We start from the raw sequence: 18,865 nt of genomic DNA on the forward strand, positions 1-18,865 counted from the left end.
CAAGTGGGCTGGATGTTCTTTGGGTGTTGGACCATCGTTGATACACACGGGACACTCAAATCGGTGCGTCTGGCACCTACTACCATACCCCATTCAAAGGCACTTAAATATTTTGACTTGCCCATTCACCCTCTGAATGGCACACATTTAACCTGTCTCCCCCTTCATCTACACTGATTGAAGTGGATTTAACAGGTGACATCAATAAGGGATCATAGCTTTCAACTGGATTGACCTGGTCAGTCTATGTCATGTTTTGTACACTCAGAGTATAACCCAGGTGATTTGAGTAAAAATCCTGTCCAGGACTGACCAGTCCAGAAATAACCCTCGCTGATAGGCTAGTGTGGCTAACCATTTCAAAAAGGATTTCCTTAGCATTTTTTTTGTTGATAGGATTAAAAACCCAAACACTTTAATCTTGGTGAAGTCATCTCAGCTCTCATGAGCACTCGGACACACACACATTTTTAAAACACACGCACACATGAATGTGCTCTCTCACACACACACATGTACTCCCGCGCACGCACACAATCACACACAATCAGTAAATCACCCATGGCTCACCCAGCTAATATGTAGCAGTGGGATTCAGTTGAATCAAATTAACACAGTATACCAGGAAGCCTAAATGAACATGGAGGAAGTGGTCATGGCACGTCTAGACACCCTTTCGGTGTGATAGCACCTTATGTGTGTGTGCGGGTGTATGTGCGTACGTCAGAGCAAGCGTACGTGATAGTGTGTGAGTTTGTGTGTGTGTGTGTGTGTGTGTGTCTGCTAGAACCAAAAAAATGCCCTCCTCTTCCGCTATGCAAGGTCGCGGTGAGCAACCCCAAAATCACACCACTCCCCTCATTTTGGACCCTGAAACCCCAAGATTCTGAGAAAGAGTTGGTTATGGCTCACCACGTCTGTCATAAGGAAATATAAATCAATGCTTCTATAAAAACCTGTCTCCCCTTTCCCTGTAGAAAAACACAAATAATGAATTAACAGTCACAGATCTGTCGGCTGGGACCCGCCAGGACCCCCTGGAGAGGGAGAGCCGTACCTCCTGTAGGAAAAATGATTTAGGGTCGAGCGGCCTTCTCCAAACAAGGAACCCTAGTTTTTTTAGTGCTCCTGCCAAACATCTAAAGGGGACTGATTTATCCAGCGCACACCCTGATTGGGGCCTGCAGCCTGAAAAACATTTATTCAAGTGGTAGGGTGAGGGGCCCACACTGGGTGTAGTGTGTGTGTGTGTGTGTGTGTGTGTGTGTGGGGGGGGGGGGGGGGGGGTATGGTGAAGTTAGGTTCAGATAGGGTTTGAGTGGGTTGAAGTGCACATGGGGTTAGGTTGTATAAGGTTGGAACATGTTGGGTAAACTTAGTCGGGATCAGGTTGATTTGAGTTGGGCCAGTGTTGACTATGGGTTGAGTACGGCTGAACAAGGTAATATCAATGGAATAAGAGTCGGATGAGAGTGACTCACCTGACCGATGTATTCATCCCGATTGGCCATGACTAGGAATCCCCCATCATCCAGGATGACACAGTCCACATGCTGGAATCATATAGAGATAATGGGATAAACCATCATCATATAAGGGGAGGTAGTATTGGATAATTCTCAATCACTATTTGCAGGCTTAATCAAGTCATCTTAATTCAATAGTTGTATTTGTCTTAAAATTCTATCGCCAATCAAATAATCATATTTAATATAACTGTATAATCAATCAAATGATCTTACCTCATCATTCCTCTGACAACCACAGATCTCGTCCTTACACTGTAGAGACAAGAAACGGTTTTCATTTCAGACACAAAGAGTTAATTAAGAGTCATTATGAAATAACGTCACTCTACTTACGTTCATCTTCAGAGTAGCATTGATGAAGTTGGTCATCCAGGTATTGATGTCCAGTTTCACTCCCACAACTGCAATCAACCACACAACCACAACAACATTACAGTTCCATTATGGTGTGAACTAAACAACCACCACAACATTACAGTTCCATTATGGTGTGAACTAAACAACCACCACAACATTACAGTTCCACTATAGACTGAACTAAACATCCACCACAACATTACAGTTCCATTATGGTGTGAACTAAACAACCACCACAACATTACAGTTCCATTATGGTGTGAACTAAACAACCACCACAACATTACAGTTCCACTATAGACTGAACTAAACATCCACCACAACATTACAGTTCCATTATGGTGTGAACTAAACAACCACCACAACATTACAGTTCCTAAACAACCACCACAACATTACAGTTCCATTATGGTGTGAACTAAACAACCACCACAACATTACAGTTCCACTATAGACTGAACTAAACATCCACCACACCATTACAGTTCCATTATGGTGTGAACTAAACAACCACCACAACATTACAGTTCCACTATAGACTGAACTAAACATCCACCACACCATTACAGTTCCATTATGGTGTGAACTAAACAACCACCACAACATTACAGTTCCATTATGGTGTGAACTAAACAACCACCACAACATTACAGTTCCATTATGGTGTGAACTAAACAACAACCACAACATTACAGTTCCATTATGGTGTGAACTAAACAACATTACAGTTCCATTATGGTGTGAACTAAACAACATTACAGTTCCATTATGGTGTGAACTAAACAACCACCACAACATTACAGTTCCATTATGGTGTGAACTAAACAACACTACAGTTCCATTATGGTGTGAACTAAACAACCACCAAAACATTACAGTTCCATTATGGTGTGAACTAAACAACCACCACAACATTACAGTTCCATTATGGTGTGAACTAAACAACCACCACAACATTACAGTTCCATTATGGTGTGAACTAAACAACCACCACAACATTACAGTTCCATTATGGTGTGAACTAAACAACCACCACAACATTACAGTTCCATTATGGTGTGAACTAAACAACCACCACAACATTACAGTTCCTAAACAACCACCACAACATTACAGTTCCATTATGGTGTGAACTCAACAACCACCACAACATTACAGTTCCATTATGGTGTGAACTAAACAACCACCACAACATTACAGTTCCATTATGGTGTGAACTAAACAACCACCACAACATTACAGTTCCATTATGGTATGAACTCAACAACCACCACAACATTACAGTTCCATTGTGGTGTGAACTAAACAACCACCACAACATTACAGTTCCTAAACAACCACCACAACATTACAGTTCCATTGTGGTGTGAACTAAACAACCACCACAACATTACAGTTCCATTATGGTGTGAACTAAACAACCACCACAACATTACAGTTCCTAAACAACCACCACATGATTACAGTTCGATTATGGTGTGAACTAAACAACCACCACAACATTACAGTTCCATTATGGTGTGAACTAAACAACCACCACAACATTACAGTTCCATTATGGTGTGAACTAATCAACCACCACAACATTACAGTTCCATTATGGTGTGAACTAAACAACCACCACAACATTACAGTTCCATTATGGTGTGAACTAAACAACCACCACAACATTACAGTTCCACTATAGACTGAACTAAACATCCACCACAACATTACAGTTCCATTATGGTGTGAACTAAACAACCACCACAACATTACAATTCCATTATGGTGTGAACTAAACAACCACCACAACATTACAGTTCCATTATGGTATGAACTCAACAACCACCACAACATTACAGTTCCATTGTGGTGTGAACTAAACAACCACCACAACATTACAGTTCCATTATGGTGTGAACTAAACAACCACCACAACATTACAGTTCCTAAACAACCACCACATGATTACAGTTCGATTATGGTGTGAACTAAACAACCACCACAACATTACAGTTCCATTATGGTGTGAACTAAACAACCACCACAACATTACAGTTCCATTATGGTGTGAACTAAACAACCACCACAACATTACACTTCCACTATAGACTGAACTAAACATCCACCACACCATTACAGTTCCATTATGGTGTGAACTAAACAACCACCACAACATTACAGTTCCATTATGGTGTGAACTAAATAACCACCACAACATTACAGTTCCATTGTGGTGTGAACTAAACAACATTACAGTTCCATTATGGTGTGAACTAAACAACCACCACAACATTACAGTTCCATTGTGGTGTGAACTAAACAACCACCACAACATTACAGTTCCATTATGGTGTGAACTAAACAACCACCACAGCATTACAGTTCCATTATGGTGTGAACTAAACAACCACCACAACCTTTTATGCTCTGGACAGAAACAAGTCACTGAAGGGGGACTACATGGACATTATTTTGATGTTTTCCGTTGCAAATGTTTTATTTAAATGTACGGTTGTGCGCCCAATTAAACATGACCCTGGTATGTAGAGTCCTTACCTGCTGGTTTGAGTCTGACTCCATCAATGTCCAGGTTCACTGCTCTGCTCACCAGGACTGAGTCCTCAGTCACTGAGACAAGAGAGGGAACAGAAATGGTCAGTTAGGAAGGAAGGAAGGAAAGACGGACAGACGGAAAGACGGACAGACGGACAGACAGACAGACAGACAGACACATACATACACACACTCCCTTGACTTACTGTTGGTGTCCTCCTGGTAGGGTGTTGGTGTGAAGATGTAGATGTCATTGTCCAGACTTCTCTTATAGAAGCTTGACTCGTATGTCTCAGGGTCCTCTGTCCAGTCTAGTCCAGCACTGAAAAACACACACATACTCAGCTGCATCAACATGAATACTACAGACTTATCAAGTGAGCAAACATTCCTACAGAACATAATATACTGAATGTAAATTACTGATCAGGTTGAACTGCTCTACATGAAGCTTTATAGGTAGTTATCATCATTAGAACAATGGATAGAGAGAGAGAGAGCTGAAAGAGAGAGAGAGCTGAGAGAGACAGAGCTGAGAGAGAGAGAGAGAGAGAGAGAGAGATAGCTGAGAGAGTCAGAAAGAGAGAGAGATAGCTGAGAGAGTCAGAAAGAGAGAGAGATAGCTGAGAGAGTCAGAAAGAGAGAGAGAGAGAGAGAGAGAGGAAGAGAGCTGAGAGAGAGATGATAGAGAGAGAGGCAAGAGAGAGAGACGAGAGAGAGAGAGAGAAGAGAGAGAGAGAGGAGAGAGAGAGCTGAGAGAGAGAAGAGAGAGAAAAGGAGATAGAGAGATAAAACATCACATATCAACTTGAGGAATACCTCTTGGGATAAATGCGAGTGATTCCTCCATCAGTGGCCACAAACCTGGCCAGGACTCCATTTCTGAAAGGAATAGGAAAATTCAATGACAAAAGTATCCAGTCCTTCAGTGCATCATGTTACAACACAAAAATGTATGTTTAAATCATGCAAGCTGACAATGTGTATCTGTTTTTCCTTGTTTGTGTTCATAGCTAGGTGGAATAAACTTTCACAAACCACAACCTTTTAGTTAAATCTACTTGATTAAAACAAGAATGATGCTTTTGTGTGTGGATTGTGTGCTTTCGTGCGCATAGTTTGGTTGACTCACGGCATCTGATCCCTCCACTGCTTAACAAGGTCTGATGTGATGCCAGCGTCCAGCAACAATCTGTTCACCAGATCCACGTTGCCTGAAAAACAAGGAACCAACATCACTTGGCTTGATTCAATAATAACAGAAGGCTGAAACCCATTGACCTGCCTGCTGAGTGATCAGTATCTGGTCTGTCGGTATAGAGGATTTTCCTTCTTCTTCAATTCAATTTAGCTTTATTCTTTGACCTTCAGACAGTGGCCATGAAACTGAGTCATCTTAATAAGAGCAGTGTGTTTGGTCTGCAGGTTGGAATTTATTGTCAGGAATCTTGACCTGGAGGCATCGCTGCAGAGTGGTCACTAGCTGTCACAGCCAAATCCGATTTTAAACCTAACCCTAACCACACTGCTAACCTTAATGCCTAATCCTAACCTTAATTTTAAAAAGCACACATTTGGACTTATGCAGCTAGCCCAGCTAGTGGATATTGCTCAGACGCTGACCAAGAGGCCTACCGTGAGTCAGAGAGCCACTGACACAAGCTGTGACTCAATCTATATAATAGGAGGAGGGGGATGGAGGGAAGAAAGAGGAAGGGGCAGAGAGATAGAGTAATGTGGGAGGAGTTGGAAGAGAGGGGGAGACCAAGAGAAAGAGAGAGAGCGAAGGAGGTCAAGATGAGAGAGGTAGAGAGAGTAATGTGTGAGAGAGAGAGAGAGAGAGAGAGAGAGAGAGAGAGAGAGAGAGAAAGAGAGAGAGAGAGCGAGGGAGGTCAAGATAAGAGAGCGGTAGAGAGAGTAATGTGAGAGAGAGAGATAGAGAGAGAGAGAGAGAGAGTAAGGAAGAAAGGGATCAAATAAAGAGATGATGGATCAGAAGATGGATAGAAAGAGTAGAATGGGAAAACACATTCCCATCTTGTTTTCCAAGTTGTGTGGGCTGTCATCCAATGCTGTCATCCAATGCTGTCATCCAATGCTGTCATCCAATGCTGTCATGATAGCAGAACAAGCACATTCTCTGAATCTTCTGTAACGTGAGCCTGTAACGTTAGCAACCATATTACTATGAAGTAAAGTCATTAACTAGTACTTAATAAAGAAGTGCACTTGGAGTGTGTTTGGGGGAATGCAACAAGTTATTTCAGAGACGTCTGACATGACCAATACAACACAAACGCACTCAACTGAACACAGACTACTACGCGATCAAAGGGGGACCGTTTTCTTTCTGTCGCGAGCCGCACTTTGAACCCGTTGCCTTTGCTGCTCCAGTCCATTAATGTTGAGACTCGGTAACCCTCCATTTACAACACACCGCACACACATCAGAGAAAACAGCTGGTGTAACACTTTATCCCCCCCCCCTCCGTTCCCTCCACCTGCCCCAGTGGTTTTCATTAGGGGCCTCTGATTGAAGGCAGGCCAGGAATTCTAATGTACTTCACCGCCACTGCAGTGGCTTAAACAAGTAAAGCATGTAATGTCCCACTCTCCACCCATCCAAACATCCCACAAGGTCTGTATACACAGCAGTCTATAGTCCTGCAGAGAACGCCCATCAATCTCCCAAGCAGAAATGGACAATTAAGGGAACTAATATCCTAATTACGGGAACTAATATCCCAATTATATTACAGGGGTATTTACAATTGATTGTTTCAAGTGACTTTTTCAAACCTAAAAATCTGACTAGACCACACATCAAGCTTATAAACGTTACTTTTGAGAGACATCGTTGCATTTCTAGGACAAACTTGAATGAGAAAAAATAACTGAGTATCTTTTCAATTGAGATGGCGGAGTACTACTTTTCAAACCAACACATCAGACCAATAAACATGAGCTTTGAGTGACATTGCTACATTTCTAGGAAACACTTGAGAGGGAAAAGAAAGGAATGGGGCGAGTAATTAAGTCTACTATTATATCAGAGAGTGATGTACTGCTAATGCATTGGTCAGATGTCGGAGACTCGGTCTCCATCAGTCTGAAAGCTTCGGCACGCAGGCATGATTTGGCCCATTTTATTGCTCCGCTCGCACTCTCACCTCGACGGGGTTCTGGTCTTTCTCACAAACACACAGTAATTGGACCAGTAGGTGGGGTATGTGGGGGTATATAACTTGGTGGAGTGTGTGTGTTTGTGTTTGTGTGTGTGTGTTGCGGCAAAGGCGAGGCATCTAACACGTGTGTCCTGAGGCATATGATGGTCAGACTTTTAGATTTAGGATCAAACAGGCCAACACAAGGATGGAGGGGTTCTACACACGGAGAGGCCTGACTGTCTTTATTCTGTATACAGTAGACTGCATAGCAGTCACTCCAGACTTCCAGATCTATGGGTCACTATAGACACCCCAGGGAACAGGTTCAGTTGGCCCTCCTATGAAGACATCAATACTGTCCAAGACCCATGTTGTTCTAGTGCCCACTGAACAACGGTCTAACAACCAAAATGTTTCACGTGACTTGTTGAGCCTAAATTATCATTATTAAAGGATCATCATAAAATATATTTCAGAGTGCTTCATTACGTGTAATGTATATGTTAAAAAATAATGTAAAAATGTAACTGATGTCTCAATCTATTCACCACCAGTTCTGAGCAGCGAGTGTTAACCCACGGATGGTTGTTGGTTAGTGGCTGGAAGAGGGAACATAGGAAAGGTGTTTAATTGTCCCTGGTGTTAGCCACTCTTTGTTGGAAGTGAGAAACCAAGGGAAGTTGTTTGGTTGTTCCTGGTCTTAGCTACTCTTTGTTGGAAGGGAGAAACCCAGGGAAAGTGTCTGGTTGTTCGTGATCTCAGTTACTCTTTGTTGGAAGGGAGAAACCCAGGGAAGGTCTCTGGTTGTCCCTGGTATTAGCTACTCTTCTTTGGAAGGGAGAAACCCAGGGAAGGCGTCTGATTTTCCCTGGTATTAGCTCTACTCTTTGTTGGAAGGGAGAAACCCAGGGAAGGCGTCTGATTTTCCCTGGTATTAGCTACTCTTTGTTGGAAGGGAGAAACCAAGGGAATGTGTCTGATTGTCCCTGGTCTTAGCTACTCTTTGTTGGAAGGGAGAAACCCAAGGAAGGTGTTTGGTTGTCCCTGGTCTTAGCTACTCTTTGTTGGAAGGGAGAAACCCAAGGAAGGTGTTTGGTTGTCCCTGGTCTTAGCTACTCACACAGTGGGTTGTTGGGAGTCTTCCTGTCGATGTACTCGTTGAAGTCCATCAGGAACTCTGTGTTGTTTTTAGACGGCTTCAGATCCTTACAGTACTCCCTATGGGATGAAAAAAAAACTAACTCAAATCCTATACATGTATATGTACAGGTAACTGCCAAAATAAAGGCAACACCAACATAAAGTGTCTTAATAGGGTGTTGGGCCACCACAGGCCAGAACAGCTTCAATGTACCTTGTCATAGATTCTACAAGTGTCTTAATAGGGTGTTGGGCCACCACAGGCCAGAACAGCTTCAATGTAACTTGGCATAGATTCTACAAGTGTCTGGAACTCTATTGGAGGGATGCGACACCATTCTTCCACAAGAAATTCCATCATTTGGTGTTTTGTTGATGGTGGAAAAAGCTGTCTCAGGCACCGCTCTAGAATCTCCCATAAGTGTTCAATTAGGTTGAGATCTGGTGACTGAGACAGCAAGGGCATATGGTTTACATGCTCAACAAACAATTGAGTGACCACTCGTACCCTGTGGATGGGGGCATTGTCATCCTATGGGAGCATAGCCATGGTAGCCAAAATAATGGCCTGCCCAGCATTTTTTATACATGACCCTAAGCATGATGGGATGTTAATTAACTCAGGAACCACACCTGTTTGGAAGAACTTGCTTTCAATATACTTTGTTATCCCTCATTTACTCAGGCGTTTCCTTTATTTGATCAGTTACCTGTATGTAAAACCTTTCTACAAATAACAGTCAATCTTCTTACCTTGGTGCAATGAGAGTGTATCCATACTCCTCAAACTTGTCTTCCTGCAGGCTTTCAGAGACTGTAGAAGAGCAGAAAGCTGTGAGTCCTACAAACATCTCTCTGTGCTATTCATATACACAGACCTTGGAACCGGAAGAAGTGTATCACACCTAACTCATGTCAAGTTAACATGATGACCATTGATTGATACAGATGCTGATGAGATTCATGGCTGATGGATCAAATGACTTCTGTCAGAGACTGTAGACTGTCAACTGATGGGCCATGGTGATTCAGACATCATGAAGACAATCCCCAGTCCTAGACGGTCCACAGTTTGTATAGACACATGACTCCATGTCTGATAGAGAGATACAGCTTTGATGAATGTAAGTTAAGTGTTGTCTGTCAACTCCTCATTTTAAAGCATGGTGGGGGTATACATTCCTCTGTCCATCGTCACAGGGTGACCGTACCACCCCCTCCACCCAAGGAGCTTGGCTCATAGAAGTTTGTATCTTAAAGGTGGTAAATACTATGGTAAAGACTAGGTTTGGTAGCATAGAAGACAATGCAGGAAATATGCTCTATGTAAAGGGTTTATACTTAGTTGACTGTGACTAGAACTAGGTCTAGAAAAATCTACGGACAGCAGTGTACAGCAGAGAAAAATAAAGTATGAGACAATCTCTAATGAACAGATGTAAATCAGGTTGTGTGGACGACATGGAACCTTGGCGTGGGAATGACTTCCGTATGCATGCTGGGAAAAACAGCAGACAGACACGACTCTTCGAACAGGAGGAGAGAGACAAGAGGAGAAAAAATACTTGCCCTCGTCCCCTGGAGTGGACAAAATCCCCGCAGAGAGAGTATGTGAAAGATAGATGCATCCCCATGGGTGAATGAGGGAAGGAAGGAGGGAAGGAAAGTAGAAAAAACAGGGTAAAACCACAAGGGTCAAAGGTCAACAATATATTTTATTCACAGAGCGAGGCCTTGAATAAAAATATTGCACTCCCATCAAAAGGTTTCTTCTCAAAATGTAAATGTTGACAGATCAAGCTACAAGGAGCACGCAACGAGAGGCCTTCAATGTGGTTTAAAATGAGCATTCTAGCGATAACATTGCATTGCTTTCAATGCATTGATTTCAATGACCATTATCATCATATTGTCTGTACTGTAATACAGTGGTAATGATGAATCCATGGGGTTATTAGTGTTGAGTAATGTATTCATATGGCAATGCCATGGAAAGGAATAGAAGAGACATTCATCATGGAACATAATCCTGTTGTATTGCTTGGATATTACCTTGATATTGTTTAAAATATGGGGCTTATTATTATTATATTGTGGTGCGGTATTCGTCATGACCTCATGGGCTAGACTTCAGACTAGTACGTGAGGTCTTTGGTAGTAATTGTTGGAAAATAATGATGTCCATGTGTAGATTCTTGGTACATCGTCAATACTTCAATTACATGAAGTCTGATTTAAAAGACATTAATGACAGCCCAATGTTTATTTTGTCACTTTTTTTGAAATCATAGATTGCCTCCACCTACAGTGTCTTTAAGAAAGTGAATGAATGTATACAAACACGAAAGACACACACAGATACACAGATTTTCAATGAACCAGAGACATGTTTTAGGGAACTCCACTGAAAGATGTGGATACCATGCTGAAAGCAAACGTTCCATGGCAATCACATACACTTTAGAATGTAAACATGCAACCTAGACTGATATTAAATTGTACAGTATTTGTACAATTAGGGGTGAAAGGTGAAAGGTTGGAGAGTTTAGTTACATGGCTGGGCAAGCCGATACCATTACAATACAGTCAAACCAGGAAGTGAATTGAAATCGAATCAGAGTCATTATTGTCAATAAGGATTTTTAGATTCTTGAATAGGAATTTCAAATCACTTCTGGTTCTGTCTGAATTTAAATGGAGCCTACCCCAACCAAATGTGTTTTGGATAAAACAACAATGGCCACTCTCTCAATAAAAGTAGACTGTTAGTGTGTTATGTGACTCAGCGACCACATGAGACACACTCACACACAGGGGATACATACTGGTGCACACAAAAGGAGAGAGAGAGACAAAGAGAGAGACAGAGAGAGAGAGGGAGAGGGAGAGAGAGAGAGAGAGAGAGAGAGAGAGAGAAAGGGAGAGAGAGAGAGAGAGAGAGAGAGAGAGAGAGAGAGAGAGAGAGAGAGAGAGAGAGAGAGAGAGAGAGAGGGAGAGAGGGAGAGAGAGAGAGAGAGAGGGAGAGAGGGAGAGAGAGAGAGAGAGAGGGAGAGAGGGAGAGAGAGAGAGAGAGAGAGAGAAAGGGAGAGAGGGAGAGAGAGAGAGAGAGAGAGAGAGAGAGAGAGAGAGAGGGAGAGAGAGAGAGAGAGAGAGAGAGGTGATGCTCTGTGGGGATGAGGTGGTTTCTGTCTTTCATTAAGACTATTTTACGAGCCTGTAAACCTCTGAATGATTAAAAAAGAGAAACTAAAAAAGGCAGAAACTGTCCAGTCATGTTTTGGGCGAACACTCATCGCTTTCTCTTTTATGGGTTCACCTTAAAATAATGCAAACATCCTCCCCTCTGTCCTTCCTGCTAGCTAGACTCTGGAAGGTTAGTGCCAAAGCCACATCTGAGTGCCATTGGGGCAGGTGGAATAAACAACATGCATACAGAGGCTCGTGAAAATACACACTCATACACACACTCACTATGGGGCAGCAGCATCGCATGCAAGGCTCTCCTTGTGTGTGGTCAGACTAGGGACTGAATCAGTGTGATCAAACACTATCTAAATCAGTTATAAGACGTATATCTAAATGACTCAGATTCTTGTATGTCACGACATCATTACACTACTATGGACCTCTTTACACTACACTACTTTGACAACACATTCTAGGTCCAGGAGAGATACTGTAGTGTAAAGAGACAGATCTAGATTTTATCTTTAGGAGATGTCTCCCATACTACCTCCAGAGGAAGTGAGGGAGACAGCTACACCACATACCCCCCCTCCCACACCACATGTCCCTGCAAGAATGACTTTCATTACCCTAATACCAGTAGATGGCATTTTGTTTGCCTATATACTACAGTATTTCCGGTATGCTAATAGCTGCACTTACACAGGAAGCAGGAATGTGGCTTTGGCAACACCACATCACAAGGTTAGTGTAAACAGAAAAGTTGCAAATCTAGTGTTGAAGAGAGATGGTGTGCCTAGAGGAATGGTGTTGTATTGGTAAGGAGATGGAACACAATTATGTTAGTTGCAGGAACTTCTTCACTAAGATAAAACAGAGCATTATGGGTACTGTAGTTCATCATGCTACAGGTGTGAGCGCAGGAGGACAGGGAAGGTGTGAGGTAAGATACAGGAGGAGAATACTTGCCCAATTCCACTGAGGGGGTTCCAACACACGGAGAAGACAGGGGTGAGAAGGTCAGCAGGTGAGGACAGGAAGGAGGGAAGGGGGAGCGGGAAAGAGAAGGGGACAGGAACGAAGCAAACAGGGGTACACAATATTTTATTCCTCTGAGTGTTGAATAAGAACATTGCAGCTTGAACAGGATGTATGAGAAATGGGTTTCCCGTTTTACTGCAGAAAACAGATGATCAACCGTCCCAATCAGCTAAGGGACTGACTGGTAGGAAAGTAAGACAGATTGTGTGTCTTTGTGTGTGTGTGTGTGTGCTTGGGGGACCGAACAGACCCACAGGAGGTACCCAGACAAACTGAACTTCCCAGGAAGACCTGTGTGTATATGTGCATGTATGTGTGTGTATGTGTATCCCAGTGGTAAGGGACAGTAGAGTGTGGAGAGGGGAATAAAACAGACCCACAGGAGATACCCAGACTACAAAGACAGAAACACAGACCTTCCTATGGAAGACCCATCATCCTAACCCAATGACTGACTAACAACACACAATGATTTGACTAATGGGAATCTCGCAGCTTGAAGGGGACATGAGAGGGGAGTTTGAACACATGTGGAAATAAGTGTAGTGTGTGAGAGAGAGCGAATGAGAGAGGGAGTGTGTTTGTGTGTGCTCACAGACAAGCTGAAACGTGAGGCTTCCCTTAACCCCTATGTGGTATACATTTAAATGTCATTGCCATCTTACAAATGTGTTTTGTCATTCTGTCTATATGCAAAGGAAATGTTTACTGCGTATAAGGTCATGCCTTGATATAGGTCAGGAGAATGCTACTTACATTTGGCCTGGGTGATGGTGTCTCCGATAGTAGTGTGGATGTAATGCAGGCTGTACACTGGAAGGACCAAGGCTAGACTGGGAGCACACACACACACACACACACACACACACACACACACACAGAATAATAGGCACACACGAATAGGTGCACACGCACAGAGATGAATAGGTGCATACACACTTACATGCCACACACACATACCACATTTTCATATTTTGCACAGTTCTAACAAATAACACATTTGCAAGAATCACAGATCATCTCCACATAAACTTGATCCACACATCAAAACAAAAATGCATTAAAAACGTGTCACCTCTGAAGCTAAAACTTTCACAAAGACATATTCTGCTGAGCTTTGTAACTTATTTTTTATAAGTACATTTATCATATGTACAGTTCACTCCTCGCAACTTTGTAAAAGGCATCATTCCCCATTCAAATACAATATTTCTTATTTTGCTCCAGATATCTGCATGCTCCAGTTTAGTGCACACATTTAGGACTGTCTCAAAAGGGTTTGGACTAGGTGGTACATACACATTTAGGACAGTCTCAAAAGGGTTTGGACTAGTTGGTACACACACATTTAGGACAGTCTCAAGAGGGTTTGGACTAGTTGGTACACAGCTACAACCAGAAGTTACTTTGTTTGTAGCAGGTTAGGAGAACTTACGCAGCAGGTTAGGAGAATTCACTTAACAGGTTAGGAGAATTGGGGTAAGGTTAGGATTAGTTAAAACGCTCTCCTAACTTGCTACGAAATGTCAATTCCGGGCGTATCCGTACTCTGTCTAGCAACAACCATAGAGATAGATAGAGGCCTCATCTTTGTATCTGTGCCATTATTGTGTCTGTTACAGCATGGGCAGCGTCATTGAGGCAATCTCCATTTTGAAGTAGTGCATTTTCTTCTTCACAATTGGCTGATTCCTCCTGATGACCCGGTTGGACATGACTCCAACAGGGTCACCAGGAGGGATCAGCCAATGAATTTGGATGTCCACCCAGTTGACTACATTAAAATCTGAGATGTGCACAACTAACCCAAGATAGACCACAGACTGTCATTTCCAATGGGATCAAATTCATTATAGTGGGCAGAACAAGCAAGGAGGTGGACAGAGACAAGCACGAGTTAGTGAGATCCTATTGGCGTGTTCTAGCATGTATTTGCATATTTCCCTTAGGGAACGCATACTCTGAAGTGTACATGTGCAATAGCTCAATTCGCCCTTACACCCCTTCTAAACAACAAAACTTTTTGAAACTTTGGCAAAGGGTAAAGTCTCCAAAACATAATAAACATAACAGAATGTCGGCCAAAATCCATCCAGCTCCATCTTCTCTCACATCTTCTCTCACTTTCAAGCGGTTGCATTGATCAGGTGTCAGTGCACTACTCGTAGTCATAAGAGATGAAAACAGTGACCCCTATTGTTCTTCTAGATAGGGCCCTGAGTGTTTATGGAACCTAGTTATATGCCTTGACCAGGTAAAACTCCAGACTCTTGACCCATGAGAGTTTTCTTGGTCAAGTCACGTGGTCAGAATAAAAACTCAAGGCCCTAAAAATGAATAGTGTACATGGTATACTCAGGTAGGGGTACAAATACAGTACATGTAGCTGTTACCTGTAATCTGTACCCTTTACAGGGGCATATGTGTACGATCTTTCGCTTCGGTCTATGTACCGCTGTGGAGCAGAACACACATTTGTCATCAAAGGGACAGCTCACCCCGAAATAGTCTAAAAATTAGTTTTTTGTTTTTCCATCATGTTTTAGTTTACCTCATCCTGGGACTTCACTAGTGTGTGTACGGTGCGGTGGCCGGTTTCTCCATGAATCATGTTCGTTCTTATCTGAGGACAAAAAACACTTAGCTCTTAGGAGCAAGTTCAACCCACAACAGGATAGAATGTGGACACAAAGGTGGAAGCATTAAAGAAGACCGTCAGTGGTCTCCATCTTACCTCTACTTTAATCTCATCCTCCAGCTCAGCGTCCAGGAAGTCCAGAGTTACAGGCTCCTGAAATTTAGGATTCTAGAGTGCGAGACAGAGAGCGAGAGAAAAAGAGCGAGAGAGAAAGTGCGAGAGAAAGTGCGAGAGAGAAAGTGCGAAACAGTGTAAGAGAGAGTGAGAGAGAGAGAGAGAGAGAGAGAGAGAGAGAGAGAGACAGAGAGCGAGAGAGAAAGTGTGAGAGAAAGTGCGAGAGAGAAAGTGCAAAAAAGAGTAAGAGAGAGTGAGAGAGAGAGAGAGAGAGAGAGACAGAGAGTGCACGCATGCGCGCGAGAGAGATTTAATACAACATTTACTGTTTTATAGATTGAATCAACGCAGGAAAGAGTTCCCCCAGGAATTATTTAAGACAGTCTATGTGAAACGACCTTTAAGGGTGGCAATAGTCATGCAAAAGACAACAGAACTGTGAAAAAAAGCAGCCTACCTGTCTATTTTAAATATTATGGGTATTTTGCTTACTGCAAATTAGTCATGCAAAAATTACCCTATGTCCAGATTTAAATGATTTCCAGTCAGGATTTGTCTCAATCTTTGTCCGTGAACCCTTCCTCATGAGCCTAGACAGATACAGCACCAAAACTCCAAAACAAACTTTATGAAATAGGAGTTGAGATATTAACAGGAGCTAAACCAAACCATTTAATACAGATAAGGTACAAACACAAACATACAAAGATAAGCTATGTGCCAACCTTTCCTCTACCTACATGTACATTTTACCTCAACTAACCTGTGCCACCGCACATTGACTCTGTACCGGTACCCCCTGTAGACAGCCTCGCTACTGTTATTTTATTGTTGCTCTTTAATTATTTGTTATTTTTCTGTTTTGTTATTTTGTTTTTAAACATGTTTTACTTCAGTTTATTTTAGTATATACTTTCTTAACACTTATTTTTCTTAAAACTGCATTGTTGGTTAAAACCTCTCTAGGCTAGGGGGCGGTATTTTCACATCCGGATGAAAAGCGTGCCCAAAGTAAACTGCCTGCTACTCAGGCCCAGAAGCTAAGATATGCATATTATTAGTAGATTTGGATAGTAAACACTCTGAAGTTTCGAAAACTGTTTGAATGATGTCTGTGAGTATAACAGGACTTATTTGGCAGGCAAAACTCTGAGGACAAACCATCCAGGATTTTTTGTTGTTGTTGAGGTAATGCTCTTTTCAATGGGTTTTCTATGGGGATCTGGTTTTCTAAATCACTTGCTTGCAATTCCTATCGCTTCCACTGGACGTCAACAGTCTTTAGAAATGGTATAATACCTAACTCAGATGGACCCCTAGTGCTTCACACACATAGTAGTATATCACTCAGAGGGACCCCTAGTGCTTCACACACAGGCATTCACACACACAGGCACTCACAAATTGGTTGATGTTTTTCCTTTGAGTAATGAGGAAGTAGCCCTGTTCAGAACGAGGGTCGAGTGAAGTGTGTTGTTGTTTGTTAGAGTCGTGTGACATGAAAGCACGCTCCACTTTGTTTTCATCCGGTATTGAACGCAGTTTATCCCGTCTTAAATGTGAGTGATTATTTACGTTAAAAAATACCTAAAGTTGTATTAGGAAAGTTGTGTGAAATGTTTGGACAAAGATTACAGGTAACTTGTGAGATATTTTGTAGTCATGTTGCGTGAGTTGGAACCAGTGTTTTTCTGGATCAAATGCACCAAATAAATGGACATTTTGGATATATAATGACGGAATTAATCGAACAAAAGGACCATTTGTCATGTTTATGGGACATATTGGAGTGCCAACAGAAGAAGCTCGTCAAAGGCATGAATTATATCTTTATTTCTGAGTTTTGTGTCGCGCCTGGCGGGTTGAATTATGATTGTCTGTGTTTGTTTGATGGGGTGCTATCCTCAGATAATTGTATGGTTTGCTTTCGCTGTAAAGCCTTTTTGAAATCTGACACGTTGGCTGGATTAACAACAAGTGTAACTTTAATTTGGTGTATTGCATGTGTGATTTCATGAAAGTTTAATATTTCTAGTAATTTAATTTGAATTTGGTGCTCTGCCATTTCACTGGATGTTGTCAAATCGATCCTGTTAAAGGGATTTGATCCCTAAGAAGTTTTAAGGGCTTGTAAGTAAGCATTTCACTGTAAGGTCTGGCTCATATTGTATTTGGCGCCGGTACCTTATTATTATCTATCCTGATGCCTAGTCACTTTACCCTGGCTTCATGTACATATCTAACTCAAATACCTCGTACCTCTGCACATTGATCTGGTACTGGTACTCCCTGTATATAGCTCCACATTGATCTGGTACTGGTACTCGCTGTATATAGCTCCACATTGATCTGGTACTGGTACTCCCTGTATATAGCTCCACATTGGTCTGGTACTGGTACTCCCTGTTTATAGTTCTACATTGATCTGGTACTGGTACACAAGAATGGAGCTATATACAGGCAGTACCAGATCAATGTGGAGCTATATATATATATATATATATATATATATATATTTAATTTGACCTTTATAAGTCAGTTAATATCACCAAACCACAGCATTTATCTGAAGTCTTTACCCATACTTGTGTATTTACTTAATGCACAGTAATGATGTTTTGATACAAGAACACCAGTGACATATTTCCTCAGGGCAGTTTACGGGAAAGCTGTGAGGCGGACATTACACTAAAGACTGATGTGAAACACATGGCTACGTGGGCGTAAGCTCCATGTTCTCCCTGTGTTTGTTGTGTGGAAATCATGAAGTGTCCCTCGCAAACCTTCTCTACACAAACCCATATGGTGACCTTTTCCGAGATAGCTTTGTTTGGCTAGCTTCCCCTAGTGCTAAGTGTGGCTAGGCTACCTAGGCTACACTAGGGTAATGTTATGCTAGGCTAACGGTAGGCTAACGCCAGGCTGCTAAATCTTAAAAGAACAGATGAGTGTTGTAGTTTTGTGTGTGTGTGTGTGTGTGTGTGTGTGTGTGTACTGTACCTTTGGGCAGAGGTTGGGATGCAGCAAGACGTAACCGTTGGGGTCAATGGCAAAGTAATAACCATTTGGTCCAAACTACAAGAGATAGAAAGAGACAGGATAGTTAGTGTGTGTGTCGATGGTATTGATGGTGTTCTGGATACTGTGTAGCACAC

General features: G+C 42.1%; 1 protein-coding gene across 4 annotated transcripts in view; it reads right to left on the reverse strand.

Moving 5' to 3' along the window:
• LOC110499867 (voltage-dependent calcium channel subunit alpha-2/delta-1) overlaps positions 1 to 18,865 on the reverse strand; it is a 153,128-nt gene that overhangs the window by 16,208 nt on the left and 118,055 nt on the right. For 3 of the 4 annotated variants that reach the window (XM_090200896.1, XM_090200895.1, XM_090200897.1), the window contains 14 exons: positions 18,711 to 18,785; positions 15,693 to 15,764; positions 15,510 to 15,581; positions 15,352 to 15,413; positions 13,715 to 13,791; positions 9,485 to 9,545; positions 8,712 to 8,809; positions 5,557 to 5,638; positions 5,244 to 5,306; positions 4,631 to 4,746; positions 4,428 to 4,499; positions 1,863 to 1,930; positions 1,743 to 1,781; positions 1,482 to 1,553 (listed from right to left, as the gene is read on the reverse strand). In XM_090200896.1, coding sequence (XP_090057022.1) covers positions 1,482 to 1,553; positions 1,743 to 1,781; positions 1,863 to 1,930; positions 4,428 to 4,499; positions 4,631 to 4,746; positions 5,244 to 5,306; positions 5,557 to 5,638; positions 8,712 to 8,809; positions 9,485 to 9,545; positions 13,715 to 13,791; positions 15,352 to 15,413; positions 15,510 to 15,581; positions 15,693 to 15,764; positions 18,711 to 18,785 — 1,029 coding nt within the window. Of the gene's footprint in view, positions 1 to 1,481; positions 1,554 to 1,742; positions 1,782 to 1,862; positions 1,931 to 4,427; positions 4,500 to 4,630; positions 4,747 to 5,243; positions 5,307 to 5,556; positions 5,639 to 8,711; positions 8,810 to 9,484; positions 9,546 to 11,855; positions 12,896 to 13,714; positions 13,792 to 15,351; positions 15,414 to 15,509; positions 15,582 to 15,692; positions 15,765 to 18,710; positions 18,786 to 18,865 lie in introns of those variants that run through there. The other variant, XM_090200898.1, reaches the window with a different exon arrangement.

This window comes from Oncorhynchus mykiss, chromosome 15 (genome assembly GCF_057628025.1).
Source record: "Oncorhynchus mykiss isolate SJ-2025 chromosome 15, ASM5762802v1, whole genome shotgun sequence".
In the NCBI taxonomy this organism is placed as follows: domain Eukaryota; kingdom Metazoa; phylum Chordata; class Actinopteri; order Salmoniformes; family Salmonidae; genus Oncorhynchus; species Oncorhynchus mykiss.